This window comes from Balearica regulorum, chromosome 15, assembly GCF_011004875.1.
Source record: "Balearica regulorum gibbericeps isolate bBalReg1 chromosome 15, bBalReg1.pri, whole genome shotgun sequence".
In the NCBI taxonomy this organism is placed as follows: domain Eukaryota; kingdom Metazoa; phylum Chordata; class Aves; order Gruiformes; family Gruidae; genus Balearica; species Balearica regulorum.
The window spans coordinates 785,729-801,654 of record NC_046198.1 but is presented as its reverse complement, the minus strand read 5'-3'; the positions used below and the strand labels follow the sequence as shown (position 1 = coordinate 801,654).

Here is a 15,926-nt window from a genome sequence, read left to right as displayed (position 1 = left end):
AGGGGCAACGCCACCGCAGCCCTGGCACAAGGCGGGTGGTCCTGCTGAAAGGCCGCCCAGGCTCTGTCACTGGAGCTGGCCGCCAGGGAAGGGCTACGGGGGACAGCGGGGCTGCAGGTGCCCGACTGGTGCTGCCGGACCCCCTGGCTGCACCCCTCCATCCCGCACTTGTCTGCCTTCAGCCGAGCGCTGCCCTGTCCCTACACGTGCCCTTTCTCCTCCGTCCTGACCTCCCGGCACCGGCCCCGTGGGGCAGCAGATGCTGCACATCTGGACGGCGTGTTGGGGCTGGCTGTGCCCTGCCCTGCCCTTCCCGCTCCTCTGGTGCAGGCAGCCCCGGCCCCCAGCAGCCATGGAGGGCACCGGGGCAGCTCCAGCCCACCGGGGGGGGTGTGTGTCTGAGGTTTTGTCTCCAGCCCTCACCCTCTCCCCTTCCCTTGCAGCCTGCAACTGCAACCTGCACGCCCGGCGCTGCCGCTTCAACATGGAGCTGTACAAGCTGTCGGGCCGGAAGAGCGGCGGGGTCTGCCTCAACTGCCGGCACAACACCGCGGGGCGGCACTGCCACTACTGCAAGGAGGGCTTCTACCGGGACCTCAGCAGGTCCATCACAGACCGCAAGGCCTGCAAAGGTAAGCTGGGGGGGCTCCATGCAGGCAGCACGGGTGATATAATCTGTTGGTCTCCTTGCTCTTCCCTCCTGTCCTTGGGACATCCCTCTGCTCTGCTTGGAGCCTGGCTGCTCCCTCTGGCAGCTGCAGGTCACCTCCAGCCTCCATCACCCTGGTCACCTCTGCCACCCCAAGTGCACCAGGCAGGGACATCATCTCAATCCCAGCATCTTCCCAAGGGATGGGGAGGACGAGGGGCAGGGAGCGAGCAGGCTGCCAGGAGCCCCGTCCATCCGGGAGGGTCCTGGTGTGGCCACAGTTGCGGTCTCCGCAGTCGGTGTTTGGAGAGATGCTGGGCAGGTGCTGGAGAAGGCTCATGACTAAATGTGCTGGAAACCCGTCTCTGGGCCAGACACAATTGGAAGCATCCAAGCTGCTTCACAGAATGACCCGTGGTGGCCTCCCTTCCTTGGAGGGCTGGGGATGCTGACGGAGGTTTCCATCTCCCTGCTGAGCTGCAGTGCAGGACCCCACAGTGTGTATTTCAGCTATGGGGTGGCACTTGGTTTTGGGGGATGCTGAGCACCATGGCTCTTGATGCCTGCAGGCAGGGTGGCTTGTCCCTGAGCTGGCCAGGAGCCACACTGGCTCCAAGCCACCAAGCCGCAGCTTGCCCTCGCAAGGTCCCCAGCTTGTGCCAAGTGTCATGGGACCTGCACCTCTCCTCTCCCTCCTCTAGCTCCTGGTCAAGCCCGTCTGGTTTCTCATCTCTCTCTGTTCAGCCCCCTCTGTGGAGACTTTTTCCTCTGTGAAGCCTCAAAACAGTAGTTTCACCAAAGGAGTTGAGATAAGAAAACACCTTGCCCGTCCCTGAGGACTGGTGGGATCCAGGCTGAAATGCTGGAGTGAGCAGGACGTTGGCCACAGCTGCTCTGGGGCTGGGAATTCATCCCTGGTCCCTCTTTTTCAAGCTTAGATTGCAAGTACCTCCTGGAAGGGAGTGCAGCATCCCTCTCCAGTGCAACGCGCAGCTGCGTGGGCACCAGGCACCTTTGCTGCTGCAAGGACATGATGCTAGTGTGTTTATGTAGGGCCTACAGGAACTGCTGAAGCTGGTTTGGGACCATTAACATTGTGGCCACACACCTGAATTGAAGGATTCAGTTTTGGGGTTCCCCTCTCGGGTGCATTAGTGTTGTTTGTAGGAATGCCTCGTTTGGTGCCGGGATGTAACAGGTAAAATCCCTCCGTTGCCCGTGTGGTGAGAGCTGCCCTTCCTCTCCCCATCCTTGTTCCCACGGGAGTGATTGAGGGGACGGAGCAAAGGGAGAAACTTCCCACGTTTGACCGACACCACGGCGGCAGAGGGAGCGCAGCTGAGCGGGCGTTGGCAGGGGGAGCCCTGCCCACAGCCAGCTCGTTAGCAAACAGCAAGCTAATCATTTTTAATAACCCAAGCAGCTGACTTGGCAGGTCTCGCCTCAGCAGTCCGTGTCCCCGGGGGACTACACGCTGCTTCCCAGCCCCATGGTGTCGGCCAAGCCATGTCACGGCTCTGGCTATGGGCACGGCAGCCCCCCAGCAGCAGCAAGGGTTTCCCATTGGCGGGGCTCATGCCAGGTGGCAGCCGGGTCCCAAAGCTGTGCCGGGTGCCAGCATCCTTGGGGTGACACCGGGAGGTACTGGGAGAGAGGCAGAGGAGGCAGGACAAGGCATGCATCCCGGAGGTCTGTAGCACAGCATCACAGGTCGTGTCCCGTTCCTGGGAGGGATCCTGGCTCTGACTGAGGCCAAGGAAGGATGGCAGCAGCGTCTGGCTCCTGCTGCAGCACTGCCGGACTGGGGCAGCTGCAGCAAAGTTCCCTTTTCTGTGAGGATTTTCCTCAAGTGCTGGGGGCTTGTGGGCAGCCTCGGCTCACCCCGACTGGCACCAGGGCTCGTGGGGTGCTGGGGTGGCTGTGCCACCTCCACCTCGCTTCACATCCTCTGCAGGCAGCACCCAACCTCCCACCCCTGCCTGAACAAGGGGTTTCTGCTCCCCTTTGGTTCAGCAGCTCCTTCTACTTTTGCTGCCAAAATTATCTGATAAAATCCCAAGAAAGTGGAAGCTTTGCAGGCGTTCACTTCCCTGTGGGACCTGGGGTCCCCAGTGCCACCTCTGTGCTGAGCATTGAGGTCTCAGTTTCTGCTCCAGCCAGGGAAGAGAGCACTTACCAAAATAATAATGATAATAAATAAAGCAAGCAGGATTTGGCTAGGTGCTGGAAGCTGGGAGGAGTGTCACTGAATACTGCCCGGCTTGCTGTGTGGGTCGGAGCTGGGTACAGGTTTGTGGGACCAGGGACACCACGGGTGCAGTGTTTCCTACCCGGGCTCAGGTCCCTCCATTTTCAGGGCTGAGAATGGAGGAAGCAGCAGGGCCCTGGCTGCCTCCACCTGCCTGCACCTGCCTAATGCAGGCAGCAGCCTGCAGTCTGTCAGGGCACGTCCTGCTCCATCATCCTCGCAGGGCAGGAATTGTGAAGCATTAAGGTGATGGAAAGTGTCTCAGATTCAAGGTGGCTCCTCTGGAGGGGATGGGATGGCAGAGCATCCCGGGGAGCCCGGGAGCTGGTGGGACACGGTGAGGGCTGGTGCCACTGTGCAGGAGAAACGCTGCTGAGCGATGCCCAGGCTGTGCCGGAGTGGAGGAGCAGGGTGCTGCAGCAGGTCCCCCCCTGCAGACAAACCTCCCTCCCCTGCCTGTCCCTGTGCCAAGCCACGGGCAGGTCTGTGCCAGCCCGGGCCAGGGGGTGCCGCTTCCGGAGGGCTGGCAGGGTTTGCCCGTGGATGGAAATGCTGCAAAGGCTCAGCCCAGCCAGATGAACATGTGCACGAGGGCCATCCCCTGCTACGGAGCATATGTTGAGGAGGATCTGGCAGTAAAGGCGGTACCCTCAGTCTTGGGAGCCAGTTCCTGGCTCTGCCTCAGGGAACGGAGTCAATAATAAAATCCCTGATGCTTCTGCTCCTTTGGCTGCCCCTCCTTTGGAAAAACAGCGACCGCTTCCACCCTTTTCTTGTACTTATCCAGTGGTGGATCCGTTGGGATTGGGAGCTCCTTGGAGCAGGACCAGCACCTAGGAGCCTGCCTGCCCGCTGCCACGAATGGAGCTGGTGCTGCCAGAGAGATTTATAAATACACAGAGGTGTGACAAGATAGTTTGGGCTTGGTTTTTCCAAAGATATGTCCGTACCTACAGCTTAGGTATCTAAACTCCTGCAAGAAAACAGAAAGAAAAGGAAAATCAAGGCTCCTGAAGCAGATGTGGAGCAAGCTGCTGTGCACTGGGGGCTGCGGCTTTGAATGAAGGTTTTTGCATTTACCGCAGTGCTGGTCCAGGGCAGAAGCTGAGCATCCCAGCAAAGGTGGATGTTGCAAGCACTAGGAATGAAGCTCAGTTCATATTCAGGAGGCGAAATACTAGCCCAGAGGCCAGGAAGTATTCCATTTTATGTATACAAACCCCAATGCATGTCACTAAATAACTATGCAACCGTGTTTCGTCTCTGCTGGGATGCAACCTCTTTGAAATAGGCACAAAAATATCAACTGCAGATTGCACAAGCCTGCGTTTCCTGCTGGCAACTGAGCGGAGCCCTCGGCCACCGGCCGGCAAGCGGGGAGGTGAGCTCTTCCCTCCAGCCGCCGGCCCGCCAGCAGCCGGCGTCACCGCTGGACGCTGCGAGATGGAAAAGCTGGGAGGATGGAAAAGGCAGAACAGCCTACAGGATTAATTCAATGGTGGTAATTGAAAAGTCAAATAAAGAATGGCTGTGCATTAATCCCTGTAATTTAAACAAAGCTGTAAACCGTGAGCTTTCTCCAATGAAAACTGGTGAAGCAGTAGCAGCTAAGCCTTAAGACGCAAAAATACCCTCAATATTAGGTGCAAGACATGCTTTCTGGCAAGCACAGCTTGATGAGTTAAGCTCCAAGCTAGTGACTTAATCCACCATTCAAGCACTGTGGGCCAGATCCTGGCAACCGGCAGGGCTGCGTGTGTGGGCAGCGGGTGCAGAGCTGCCCCTGTGCTGGGCTGGGGTCCCCGAGCCAGCCCCCCTCTGCGGGTCGCGTCAGGATGAGGAGGGATGGAGATGCTACATCTGGAGCGATGGGATGTGGCCGTGCTGGGGTATAGGACCAGTCAGGGCAAGTGCTAGGTGCTGCCTGGGATGCTTTTCCCAGGAGCAATGGATTTTTGTGGGACTGCGGGAAATCCCACCATGACAGGGCGAAGGGCCAGCGATTGGTCTCGCAGAGATCAAGCTCATCTCCCAAAGATACCTATCTGTTGCGGACATCAGATGAGCAAAGCTGCCTTAATTGCTGATCCAGGTAAAACATCAAGAGTCATTGAAAGCCGCCTTCTACTGCATGAAGAGACATCTGCTTAGATGAATTGGATCCTGATTGTGCTGAGATTTATGTCCATCCTTAAACTTTACACCGCTGGGGCCCAAGAGATTATCCACAACGTGTGAAGCTAAGCACTTGTATAAATCTTTGCTGGAAGTGTGCCTTTGGCCATAAATTTTTTAGGGCACGGACTGTCTGTTGCTGTGCGTGCAGCGCAGGAGCGATGGCTGCGGGGACCCCTGAGCTCTCCCCGCGTGGCCGCACCTCTCAGACGAGCGGGTGTTTGGCAGGGCTTGTGCCCAGCCGCTCTGGGGTGGGTTGGACTTCGCTGGCTGGAGATGGGCGCTGTGGCCCTGGGAGCAGTCCCAGCACCAGTGGTGGGGCAGGGCAGCACCGGGGTGATGCTGGTGGCACCGGGCTGCTCTGACCAGCACGGGTGGCGATGAGGATGGGTGATGCTTTGTGCCCAGCCCCACCAACAGAAACCCAAGCCTTTGCTAGCAGAAAAGAGACAAAGCAATGGATGCTTTCCAAGAAGTGTACCTGCCAGCTCACCAAAGGCACGTGCTTCCTCCAAGTGCCGCAGGATCCAGCTGCTCCCACGCAGAAGAGCCCTGTGGTGTAGGCATAGGGAGACCATCAAGATGCATCTGAAACAGCTGAAATGTTCCAGAGCACGGTGGTTCAAGAGAGAGCGGTAAGCCCAACGGTCTCCTCCAGGTGAAGCAGCGGTGCTGTTCCCATGGGTCATTCGAGGCTGGCCAAGCACCAGACCATTGCTGCCGGCTTTGCTCTTCGCAGTCCGGGGCTGGACCATCCCACGATCTCAGGACCTCTGGAGGTCCCTGATGACCTGACAGCAGGTGTTTGCAGGGGAGCTGGGAAAGCCTGGCTCACTGGGGAGAGCCGGCTGCCCTGGCAGGAGACAAGCCTGTTGTGGCTGAAGAAAGACCCCGTGTTTCCGACAGCCCCGTGTCATGCCAAGACTCCCTCGCTCGCTGCCATTTGTTATCACAGCTGAGCCCCCAAAATATCCTTGTCAGAAAGACGTCCGCTTCCAGTCCCAGCCAAGATCTGATAAGAATGAAGCATCTGGTCCCCATTAGAGGCTGCTCGCTCTGGTTTCTGGCCATGCGGGAGGGGGCCCAAGGAGCAGTGCCGTGGTGCTCCCACCAGTCTCATCTGGTGAAAATTAGGGAAACAATAACATCGGGGGGCTGTGGGGGCAGGCGGGGGGGGGGGAATGGGATGTTTTTGTTTTGCTTTGGAATCACGTTCAACTGTTACACTGATGGAGGCTGAGATAACCTCCTCCAGCTCGTAGCAAGTCTATCCCCAGGCAGGCAGATGGGAAAGTCCTCTCCTGAGTGAGCATCTCCTTCCTGCACCTCTCCTCATAGGCAATCCCTGGTGGGTCCATCATCCAGTGTTGTGTGATGGAGAGTTGCTTTGTGTCTGTCCTGAGGATGGAGACCCAACTTTCACACACCTCAGGTGTGGCTTTTCGCATGGGGAGGCTGTGGTGGAAAGCCATGGGGACATCCTTTGGCTGGGATGTCCAGGAAGCAGGATGGACATTGAGGCTCATGAGCTTGGGAAGCATCAAGGAGATCCACTTCAGACTGTCCTAAAACCAAAACAAGGCCAAAGTTTGCGTAAAAGCTCAGTTGTTGGTTCAGCTCCATGGACTGGAGAGCTCAGAGGTGGGGGAGCAAGTGGAGAAAATGCCTTTTACTGCTGCGACAGGAGCATCACCCCGGGGTTGAGATGGGGAAAGAGCAGACCCAGGCGTGTATCTGTCAGCTTTCTGTCCCTGCAATGCCCTCAGTCCCAACCTGGCCGTGAACAAGGGTTTGCGTGGCCCCATGTGAGCCCCGCTCCCTTTGCTTGCACAGGACAGGGCTGGCAGCAGGCACGTGGCTGCCCATGGAGATCGGTCCTCCTGCCTGCATGCATGCCGGACTGTCCCCAGAGCAGCTGCTTGCAAAGTGGGCAGGAAGAAACTGTTCTACTGGTGTCCAGACCTCAAAAGCCAGCTGGTGCCTGTGTGAGCTGTGGGGTCTCCACTGGAAGGGCCCACGTCCTCCTCCTCCTCGCCTCTCCAGAGGTGACACGTTGGGCCCAGGTTGGAATTTGCATTGTGCATCACCTCTCATGTAATCTTATCTCTCTCTCCCACCCAGCCTGTGACTGCCACCCTGTCGGCGCCGCTGGCAAGACCTGCAACCAGACGACAGGGCAGTGCCCGTGCAAGGATGGCGTGACCGGCCTCACCTGCAACCGTTGTGCCAAGGGCTACCAGCAAAGCCGCTCGCCGGTGGCCCCCTGCATCAGTGAGTGCCGCTGCGCCCTGACCTGTGCTTGGGGACCCCCGCCAGCACTGGGACGATGCTCTCCTTGGGCTGGCTTGCGATGGGTGGGAGGCTGAGCCCCTCGAGGGGCTGCCCATCTTCCTGGCTGTTGTCCAGGAGATGGTTGAGGTAGGACAGTTAGGTCACCTTCTGGGGGCACCCATGCTTTGCCCCCCCAGCACAAGACTCTCTGAAAGACCCCTTGGGTTAGTGCTTCCAGCCAGCTGAAACAGCTCTGCTGGGTCGCACCTTCAGCTACAGCAAGGTGCCTTCCTCACCTGGCTAAGCCCTGAGCGTGGCCAGGTCTGAGGCAAGGCCAGCTCCTGGATGCACTGCAGTCAGCGTAAAACCCTCTTTATTTTTGCAGTGGGTCTGAATTTGAACCAAGTAGCAGAGGAACAACCTCATTCCCTGCAGCATCCTTTGGCACTGCTGAAGCAGTGGCAGTGGGGGTGATCTGCGGGGCTGCCTCTTCTCCCTCTGTTTTGCCCAGATTTGGGGTTTGGACAGCATTTCTCCCAGGTTTTATCCCCAGGAGTCCTGAAAAAGTGTCCTCTTTGCCCACGCTTATCCCTGTGCTGTGCAGCATGGAGCACACTCAGATCAGCAGAGCATCCATTTGTCTGTCCGTCCCTGGAGCATGTGTCCTCTGCAGCAGGGACTTATGGCTCTTGGGGGTTGCAGCATCTCAGCCTGTCCCGATTTCCTGAGCTCAGTCTGGGCAGCTCCAGGTCTAATGGCCTGTGATATTCCAGTCAAACTCATCCCATCATCTTTCTTAGCGAGCTGCCGGAGGTGACCCACAAAATCTCGCCTCTGCAACCCACTTTGCGGAGGGCTTTGCCCCCCAGAGCTGGGGACCCCCATGCTTAAGGCATCTCTCCCTTTCTCTTCCAGAGATCCCTGCCATCAACCCCACCTCCCTGGTCACCAGCACAGAAGCACCTGCAGGTAAGTGCTCCATGTCCCGGGCCAAGCCCACAGCCCCAGCCCTGCCCAGAGATGTCCCATCCCACCTACCCTCTCCCCAGCACACCAAGGAGAAGGGCTGAGCCCTACCAAAACCTTTGGAAAAAAGATTAATGGCAAAAAATTTTGGCGAACAATTTTGGCAAAAAAAATGCCCGAGATATGAAATCCTATATATGTCTGGAAAGGGACCGAAAAAGTTTGATGGTCTCAGGGAAGGGGTTTCTCCATCCCCTCCAAGGAGGAAAGCAGGGATGCAGCCTGCCGGGATCTCGCCACCCCTCGGCAGGTTATGGCAGGGGGCTTGTGGCATCTACGGCTCAGTGGGTGCTTGGAGGCTGTTTTTTTTTAATCTCCTTTTATCAGTGCCAGTGCAAGAGGTTTGTCCTTGGTGCCCTTCACCTCCACAGGGCCTTGGCTCTCTGAGTGGTGCCAGGGCAGCGGGGGTCTGGCAGGCTGCAGGCATGCTGAGGAGCCCAGGGGTGCAGGCTGCCAAATTTCCCCTGGGACTTGGGTGATGTGGGGCTCGCCCTGTCCAGGCCCAGAGGAGTGCAGTGTCTGGGTCTGAGCTGCTCGCCCTGACTCCGCAGGGTGATGGGACCATGGGAGGATCGATGTCACTGCTGCTCTCACCCAGCGGGAGAGGGGGGCAGCTCCGGCGGCAGGCTGCAGCCCTTGCACGGGCAATGAAGGCATTTCTGCCATTGGCCTTAGAGCTTCTCAAGAGCCACCCTGGCGTCCCCAGGCTGAGCAGCAAGGCTCACGTCTCCACGCATGATGCAGGTTTGCTCACACTCTTGCAGAGGCTCATTCGGGGCTGGGGCTGGTGGGTGCAGGGATGCTGCCTGCACCCATGGGTTAGGGTCCCTCTGCCAGCCCGGCCACAGCTTCCAGGGCCCCACCAAGGTGCCCTCAGCTCCCACCCTGACACGGCACATCCGATAGCACCACACAGTGGTGTGCGGGCCTCTGGACCCTGCACCACCGGGCTCAGCCCTCCCTGGCGCTGCAGGATGTGGCCTGGCAGGGTAAAGCAGCCACTTTAAATCTCCTCCCTGACTGCCCCTCTTCCATCAGCCACCTTCCTGCTATCTCATCTATCTTCCTGGCACCTCTGTGCCGTACGTGGTGGTCACCAGCAGTGGGAGTGGATGGGCTGTGCTGAGGCCAGGCCAGCTCTTCGGAGGCACACGTGACATGGCCATGCGTCCGAGGGGGCAGTCGCAGGGCTTTTCTAGCACCCCCATCCTTCCACAGTCCCGTTGGCACCGGAGCATGGCTCTTCCTAGCCATCCCACTGTCTGTCCCTCTGTAGGGATCCCAAGCCAGGCCAAGGGGGAGAAGCTACGGAAAGAAGCCCCTTTCCTCCACGAGCCACCCTTTGCCCTGCCGTCCCCAAGACCTTGGTCCTCTCCCACATGCCAGTGTGGGGGACTAGACATCCTGCACTGTCCTCCACTCCATCCCATGGCACATGGTCCTGGGATGAGAGCAGGGACACCTTCAGCTCCCCACGTCCATATTGAATGAGGAGCTTCCCCGTGCCCCATCTGGGCTACTTCCATCCTGGGGAAGCCTACATGCTCCTTTGGAGACCCAGTGCCCTGCATGCATCCTTCTCCCCAGCTCTTCTTTGTGCAGCCACCTCGCCTGGGGGGTGGAAAATGCCAACAGCCCCTTCCCAGATTGGCGCATGCCTGTGATGTGCTCCTCAGCCTTTTGGGAACGTCTTCCAGCATGGCCCCTGCAGCCATGTGCATGCACACGTGCAGCTCCGAGTGTGCTCAATAGGTGTAGGAGGGGGATGGGGACAAGAGGTGTTGAAGATATGGAGCTACAGCAGCAGCGTAGCGTGCAGTTGGGGATGGAGGGGTGAGATGTGTGGGAGGAAGCTGGTAGCTCAGCTCCTCACAGAGCAGCGCTGGCCCCGTGTGCACACGGATCCCACATATTGATGCAGGGGCTGGGAGTGCTGCGCAGCCTGGCGCCCACCCGGCACCCACAGGCACATTTCAGCCCTCCCAGCCCTGCTCCGTGGAGACTCCAGGAGACAGGAGGTGTTACTGGGACGTGAGTCGAGCAGCCCTGCACGGATCTGGCAGAGGTTTCACTCCACACTGAGGTAGCAGAGGAGAGCCGGTCCTCTCCATGCTACGTGTCTTGCACGATGGGACGACCGTAAGGGCTGAGCTGTGATGGTCACGCTGCTGGGGAGGCTGCGCAGGACAGGGCAGACCACCACCACCTCTGCTCCTGCCTGCTCTGCCTGCCCTGCCTGCCCTGCCTGCTCTGCCTGCTGCTAGGGAGGCAGCTGGGAACACCAGGCTTTGGGAAAAGGAAGAAAATGGGGGGAGGGAAAGGGGGATTTGGACGGATTTACTGCAAACAGAGTGACACATGGGGCAGAGTTAATCAAGGTGACTCCCCTCCAGTGCTTTATAAATAGGAAAAGTCTTAGAGTGATGTCTGATATTTTCAGCTGCATAAAAATAAATGGCACTCGCTGGAGACCTGGGTGTTTACTTTGTTTTAGCAGAGCAGGTCTGCCTCAAACTGCCTCTAGTTTTATCTGGGGGGTTGTTGTTTTAAGATTTCTGGCTTCTAGCTCGAATATCTTTAATGCAAAGTAGCTTGCCTCTGCCCGGAGTCTGCGCCAGGGGAGCAGGGGACCAGGTTGGGGTCCTGCTACTCCCTTTGCTGGTGGGGGTCAGAGATGGGGCAGGCAATCCTGCCTTGCCCAACTCTGCCTGGGACACCCTGCCTCCAGTGTGCTTGTGCTGCACGCTGCCTGCTGCCTGCACCCTGCCCCGCTGCCTGCACCCCTCTCCCCTAGGAACCTCCAGACTCTGCCACAAGCAGGGCACTCCCCGAGGGGGGTCTCTGCCCCCCAGCGCCCCACAGTCCTCCCACCCCAGGCAGCCTCCGAGCCCCTTCTCCCTCCAAGTCCCCACCTCCCTCCCTGCCTCTGGCCGCAGGTCCCAGGCTGTGGGAACAGGGGGACATTGTTTGGGGCCGCCGGGTTCAGGTGCTGGGCTCCCCCTCTCCTGCCATCCTTCTCCCTGCTGGGGTCCTGTCCCCGGGTGCGTCTAGGCTTTTCGCTGACATTGCCATCCTCTTCATCGCTCTTCCCAGCTTTCTCCTGCCTTTCTGACCCTCTGGAGCCTTTGAGGTCCAGCTTTGATCTCTTTGCCCAAGCAGCCAACTGGCTCAGCAGCAAAACGTCCTGGGTCCACTTCTTTAATTTTTATTATTATTATCTTAAAATATTTTCCACTTAGTGGGAAAAAAAAATCCTTGTTCCTCGTTAGCAGAATTAACAAAACTTGTGGAGCGCAAAACAGGGCTTTAAAGGAATTCAAAGTCAGCAGTAAAAGATTTGCAGCCATAACACCTAATTAAGTTACATCTCTCTTAAAACAAAATATTCCTTCTTTTTTTCAAGATGAAGTAAACCAGATGTGCAAACTTGCCGCCTCTCACACATACTCCCCCCGCAGAGACAGGGGATGCCCATGCCAGGCCGGTGGCTCGCCGACCACCTCTTCCCACATGCATGCGGCATCACCCGGTGCTTGCCCCGCTCTGTCCATCCATCCCACGTGCCGGCTCGCCACTGGCAGCAGAGCCATTGCCCACACATATGGTGCTGCTGCCTGCACCACAGGCCAATGCCAGGCTGGCATTAGCAGGCAGCGATTCGGTGGGCGCACACCCATGGTAGCTGTCCCCCTTGGTGTCCATGGAGGGTCCCACCCCTCGCCAGCATCTGCTGAGTCTGCCACCAATGCGGGTCTCCCCGTTGCTCCAGGGAGGCTTTATGTGGCCCTAGCAGGAGGTGGCCAAGGGGGGAAGCCAGGAGCTGGTCCTGCCTGGGACACGGCTGTAGTGGGGTGAGGTGGGCCAGGAGCTCCGTTGGACACAAACGGGACTGAGCAGCATCCAAGACAGGGCTGTAGCGTATCCCAGTGCATCCCTGTCTGGGATGGGACTGTGGCATATCCCAGGGGATGCAGAGGCATCTTGGGGTTTGTGGGTGCACTTTCACAGCCGCAGACTGTGGCAGGTCTCTGCCATCCCCCATCCCCTCCACAGGGCTGGGCTGCCCCGTCACACTGCACAGCTGTGGCAGGAGGGGTGAGCAGGAGGGTGGCTGCAAGCAGAGGCTAAACTTGATCTTCTTTCCATTACCCTGCAGCATGTGTAGCACCATGTCTGGGAAGTTTAAAAGAGAGCTGGGAAGGTGGGAGGTGCTGTGGGAGCTGCCAGGGGGGCTCCTGAAGCGGCTTCTCTGATGGCCATCCAGCTTCTCCTGATGGTTTTGTGGGGTGGACAGAGAGCGTGCTGCCCAGTCGGGCTTGCAGGGCAGGCAGAGCCGCAGCCGGGGTGCCTGGTGCCTGCCTGCAGGAAGAGCCACCGCCGGGCGTGTGGCATCCTGGTGGGCATGGGAGGATGGAGCCATGGTCCATAGCCGTGTCCTGGAGGCTGAGACCCTGAGTGGAGCCCTGCTGTGGGGGGACCCTGCAGGGACAGGCCCAGGTGCCCAGGGGCAGGCGGTTTGTGGAGGTCCAGGCAGGACCCAGCCACCCCCCAGGTGGAGACTGAGCCGAGCAGCAGCCCTGCACCCCTCACCTGGACACTTCCCCAGCCACAGCACCCACAGCCGCCCCACACGTGGCAATGGAGGCCACGTGCTCAGAGGCAAGGAAGGGAAATGCTGCGAGTTACTTGGTCTTTTTTTTTTTCTTCTGAAGTTGAGCAGGAATTGATTTTATATTTGAGGAATGTTCCTCAGCACAAAACCAAGGTTAAAAAAAATCCCCAAACTAATCCCAAACTGTTAATTCCCAACAGTATTTTCTGGCTCTGTAGGATCACGGGTTTGTGCTGTTAATCACAAGCAGGAGCCCGGGGCAGTTACTGATTTTCTTTCTGCTTTTCTTTTCTTTCTTCCTCATCCCCAAGCGAGGGGGGTGGTAAGTTGGCCGAGGCTGGCCCCCAGCCCGGTCCCACCACCCATCACCCCATCCCCTTGGGCTCAGCACTGGTGTGGCCTCAGCACCGTGCGGCAGCCACTCTGGCCATCCTCCCGCCAGACCCCCTGGTTTGTGCCGCCCTCCTCCGCCATGGCACCCCATGGCCCATGGCAGAGCCATGACCAATGCCGGCTGCAGGATGGTTTCCACACCCCTTGGCCGCCTCCTTTCACCGCCTGGCCCTGCACGGCGTGGCGCTGGCAAACCGCTGCGGTGGCACAGCTCCTGGCTCTGGCTCCAGCGTTGGAGTACCCCAAACCCATATGGTCCTGCATCTTCACTGAAGGCTCACAAGGGGCCAGGGACCTGGGCGCGACCTTGCGGTGGGTGTGGAGGGGCACATCCTGCACCCCAAAAAGTGCCTGGTATCCACCCCATGCCAGGGCGGTTGCTTGGGCACATGGACAGCCTCCTCTGCTCTGCTCAGGCAGGAAAAGGGCACCTGTCCTGCTGGGCACTCCCCAAAATAAGGTGGGAGCTCCCTTTTGGAGTCCCTTTCACATAGCAGGAAAAGACTGAGCAGTGTGTCAGGGGTGTGGCTGTAGTGTATCCCAGGGGATACAGCAGTGTCAGGGATGTGGCTGCAGTGTATCCCAGGGGATACAGTGGTGTCTGGGATGGGGCTGTAGCTCATCCCTGGGGATAAAGCAGTGTCACAGATGAGGCTGTAGCACATCCCAGGGATACAGCAGTGTCTGGGATGGGGCTGTAGCACATCCCAAGGGTGCAACAGACAGGGGCACCTTCTGTGCCGCGGCTGAGCACTTCAGTGCACTCAGCAGCCACCCAGCACGGGGCGACCCTGCACCCCCTCCACAGCCGCCACTGCTGTCCTGGGGGATGCAGTGGGGCCGGGCAGCTCTGCCAGCCCAGGCAGAGGGGCAGCACACTGGCACAGGGGGTGCTGAGCCCAGAATTAGGGCTCAGCTCCTCTGCCAAGAATTAGCTTCATGCTGTGCTGCTTCTATCAACAACAAATTTGGAACAGGCAGCACAAAGTCCCTGGTAAAAAGGAGCCAGGCAGAAAGGAGAGCAACAGAGCCCAGGGCGAGTTTGTGCCCCTGGGCTTCTTTCTTTCCTCTTTCCTCTTCCTCCCCTTGGCACAGGGTGCTGTTATTCCCCATCTTCCCCCAGACCCTCGCCTCCATCCCCAGTGATCACTGTGGCAACCCGCAAACAAAGACAACTTCAGGGGCTCCTGGCTCTTTCCCGGGATGCGGGGCCAAGCTGGAGAGAGAACCTGCAAGAGGGAGAGAAAAGAAGAAAGATGGGCTTAGAAATAACATGCCATTTGGAAAGAGACAAATTGAGATGTTCAAAGGAAGATGGCAGGGGGAAAGAAAAGAGGAGAACCAGGCTGCTTCGGGCAATTGTTGGGATCAAAGCCTCTGGGGAGAAGGAAAGAGGCATTCCCTGCCCTCCCTCTGCTTGAGATGCAAATCTGGGGTCTTTAGAAATGCACAGAAAAAAGCCTCCTTGAGGACATGAGCCTCTCCTGAGAGCTGGGGGACAGCGGGGAGGGATGCTCCGTGGGGTGGAGTACAGCCTGGTGGCCTCCCCAGCGATGCTGGAGCAGCCTGAGCAGGGGCTGCTCGGGCAGCAGGAGCGACCTGGTGGAACAGAGCTGCTTCCCTCACCCACCTGCTCCCCCCCAGCCTGAGTCCCCTTCCCCACTTTTGGGACACCAGCAAGGTGCAGGTCTCTGGAGGGGCTGCCTCATGAAGATGCTTCCCACCACCCTGGCCCCTGAGGCTGAATCGCCCCTGAGGATGACAATCCCCTTGGCCTGGGGTCAGACCTTCCTTTGGGTCCCCTCCCTGTGGGGCTGATGGTTGGCGCTGAGTCCCCTCTTCCCCACATTACCCCGGTTTGCAGAGCCACAGCTGTTCTGGTTGACTCTCCTTGGCCAAGGCACTTGCCTACTCTCCATGGTGGCCACCATTGCCTCACCTGTATTTCTCCTGTCCATTCCCTTCTGGGGGAGAGTCCCCAGACTCCCTCCACTGCCCCTCCACTGATTTATCGTGCAGAACACCATCACCGTAAGCCCAGGAGGTGACACAGTCTGCTTCATGGGCTCAAAGCCACTTGGTTTCTCTTCCCAGCTCATGTGGTGTCAGTGTTTGTGCTGGGATTTTAGCCCCCAGCTGCAGTGAGCTGCCAGGGGGGCAGCTGGACTCACCAGACCCCATCCCCAGCAGCAACCCAGGCCCTGGTGCAGGAGCCTTCTGGAGGGTACTGGGAAGGGGGTACCACCACCTTCTGCCAGGCTGGGTCTTGCTGCCATCCCCTCCATCCTGTTTGCTCTTCCCTCGTGGTAGGACAGGACCCCACGTGCTTCAAGCCCCTCAGTGCTCAACCCTCTGTTCCTCCTCTGCAGACTGTGACTCCTACTGCAAGCCAGCCAAGGGCAACTACAAGATCAACATGAAGAAGTACTGCAAGAAGGACTACGGTAAGAACCTCCTCCCTTCCTGGGCCACGCTGGGCTTTGCCACAAGGGGCAGCCGAGGGCCGGCCACAGGCTGGCCATGGGTGGGGGAGATGCAGATGTCCCAGGGGA

The 15,926-nt window shown here is 58.6% G+C and overlaps 1 protein-coding gene across 1 annotated transcript in view; it reads left to right on the top strand.

The window, feature by feature from the left end:
* Positions 1–15,926, top strand: part of NTN3 (netrin 3) — a 37,473-nt gene that overhangs the window by 17,202 nt on the left and 4,345 nt on the right. Inside the window, exons 3-6 of the mRNA XM_075767349.1 lie at positions 444–632; positions 7,194–7,343; positions 8,259–8,312; positions 15,744–15,818. Coding sequence (XP_075623464.1) covers positions 444–632; positions 7,194–7,343; positions 8,259–8,312; positions 15,744–15,818 — 468 coding nt within the window. The remainder of the gene's footprint in view (positions 1–443; positions 633–7,193; positions 7,344–8,258; positions 8,313–15,743; positions 15,819–15,926) is intronic.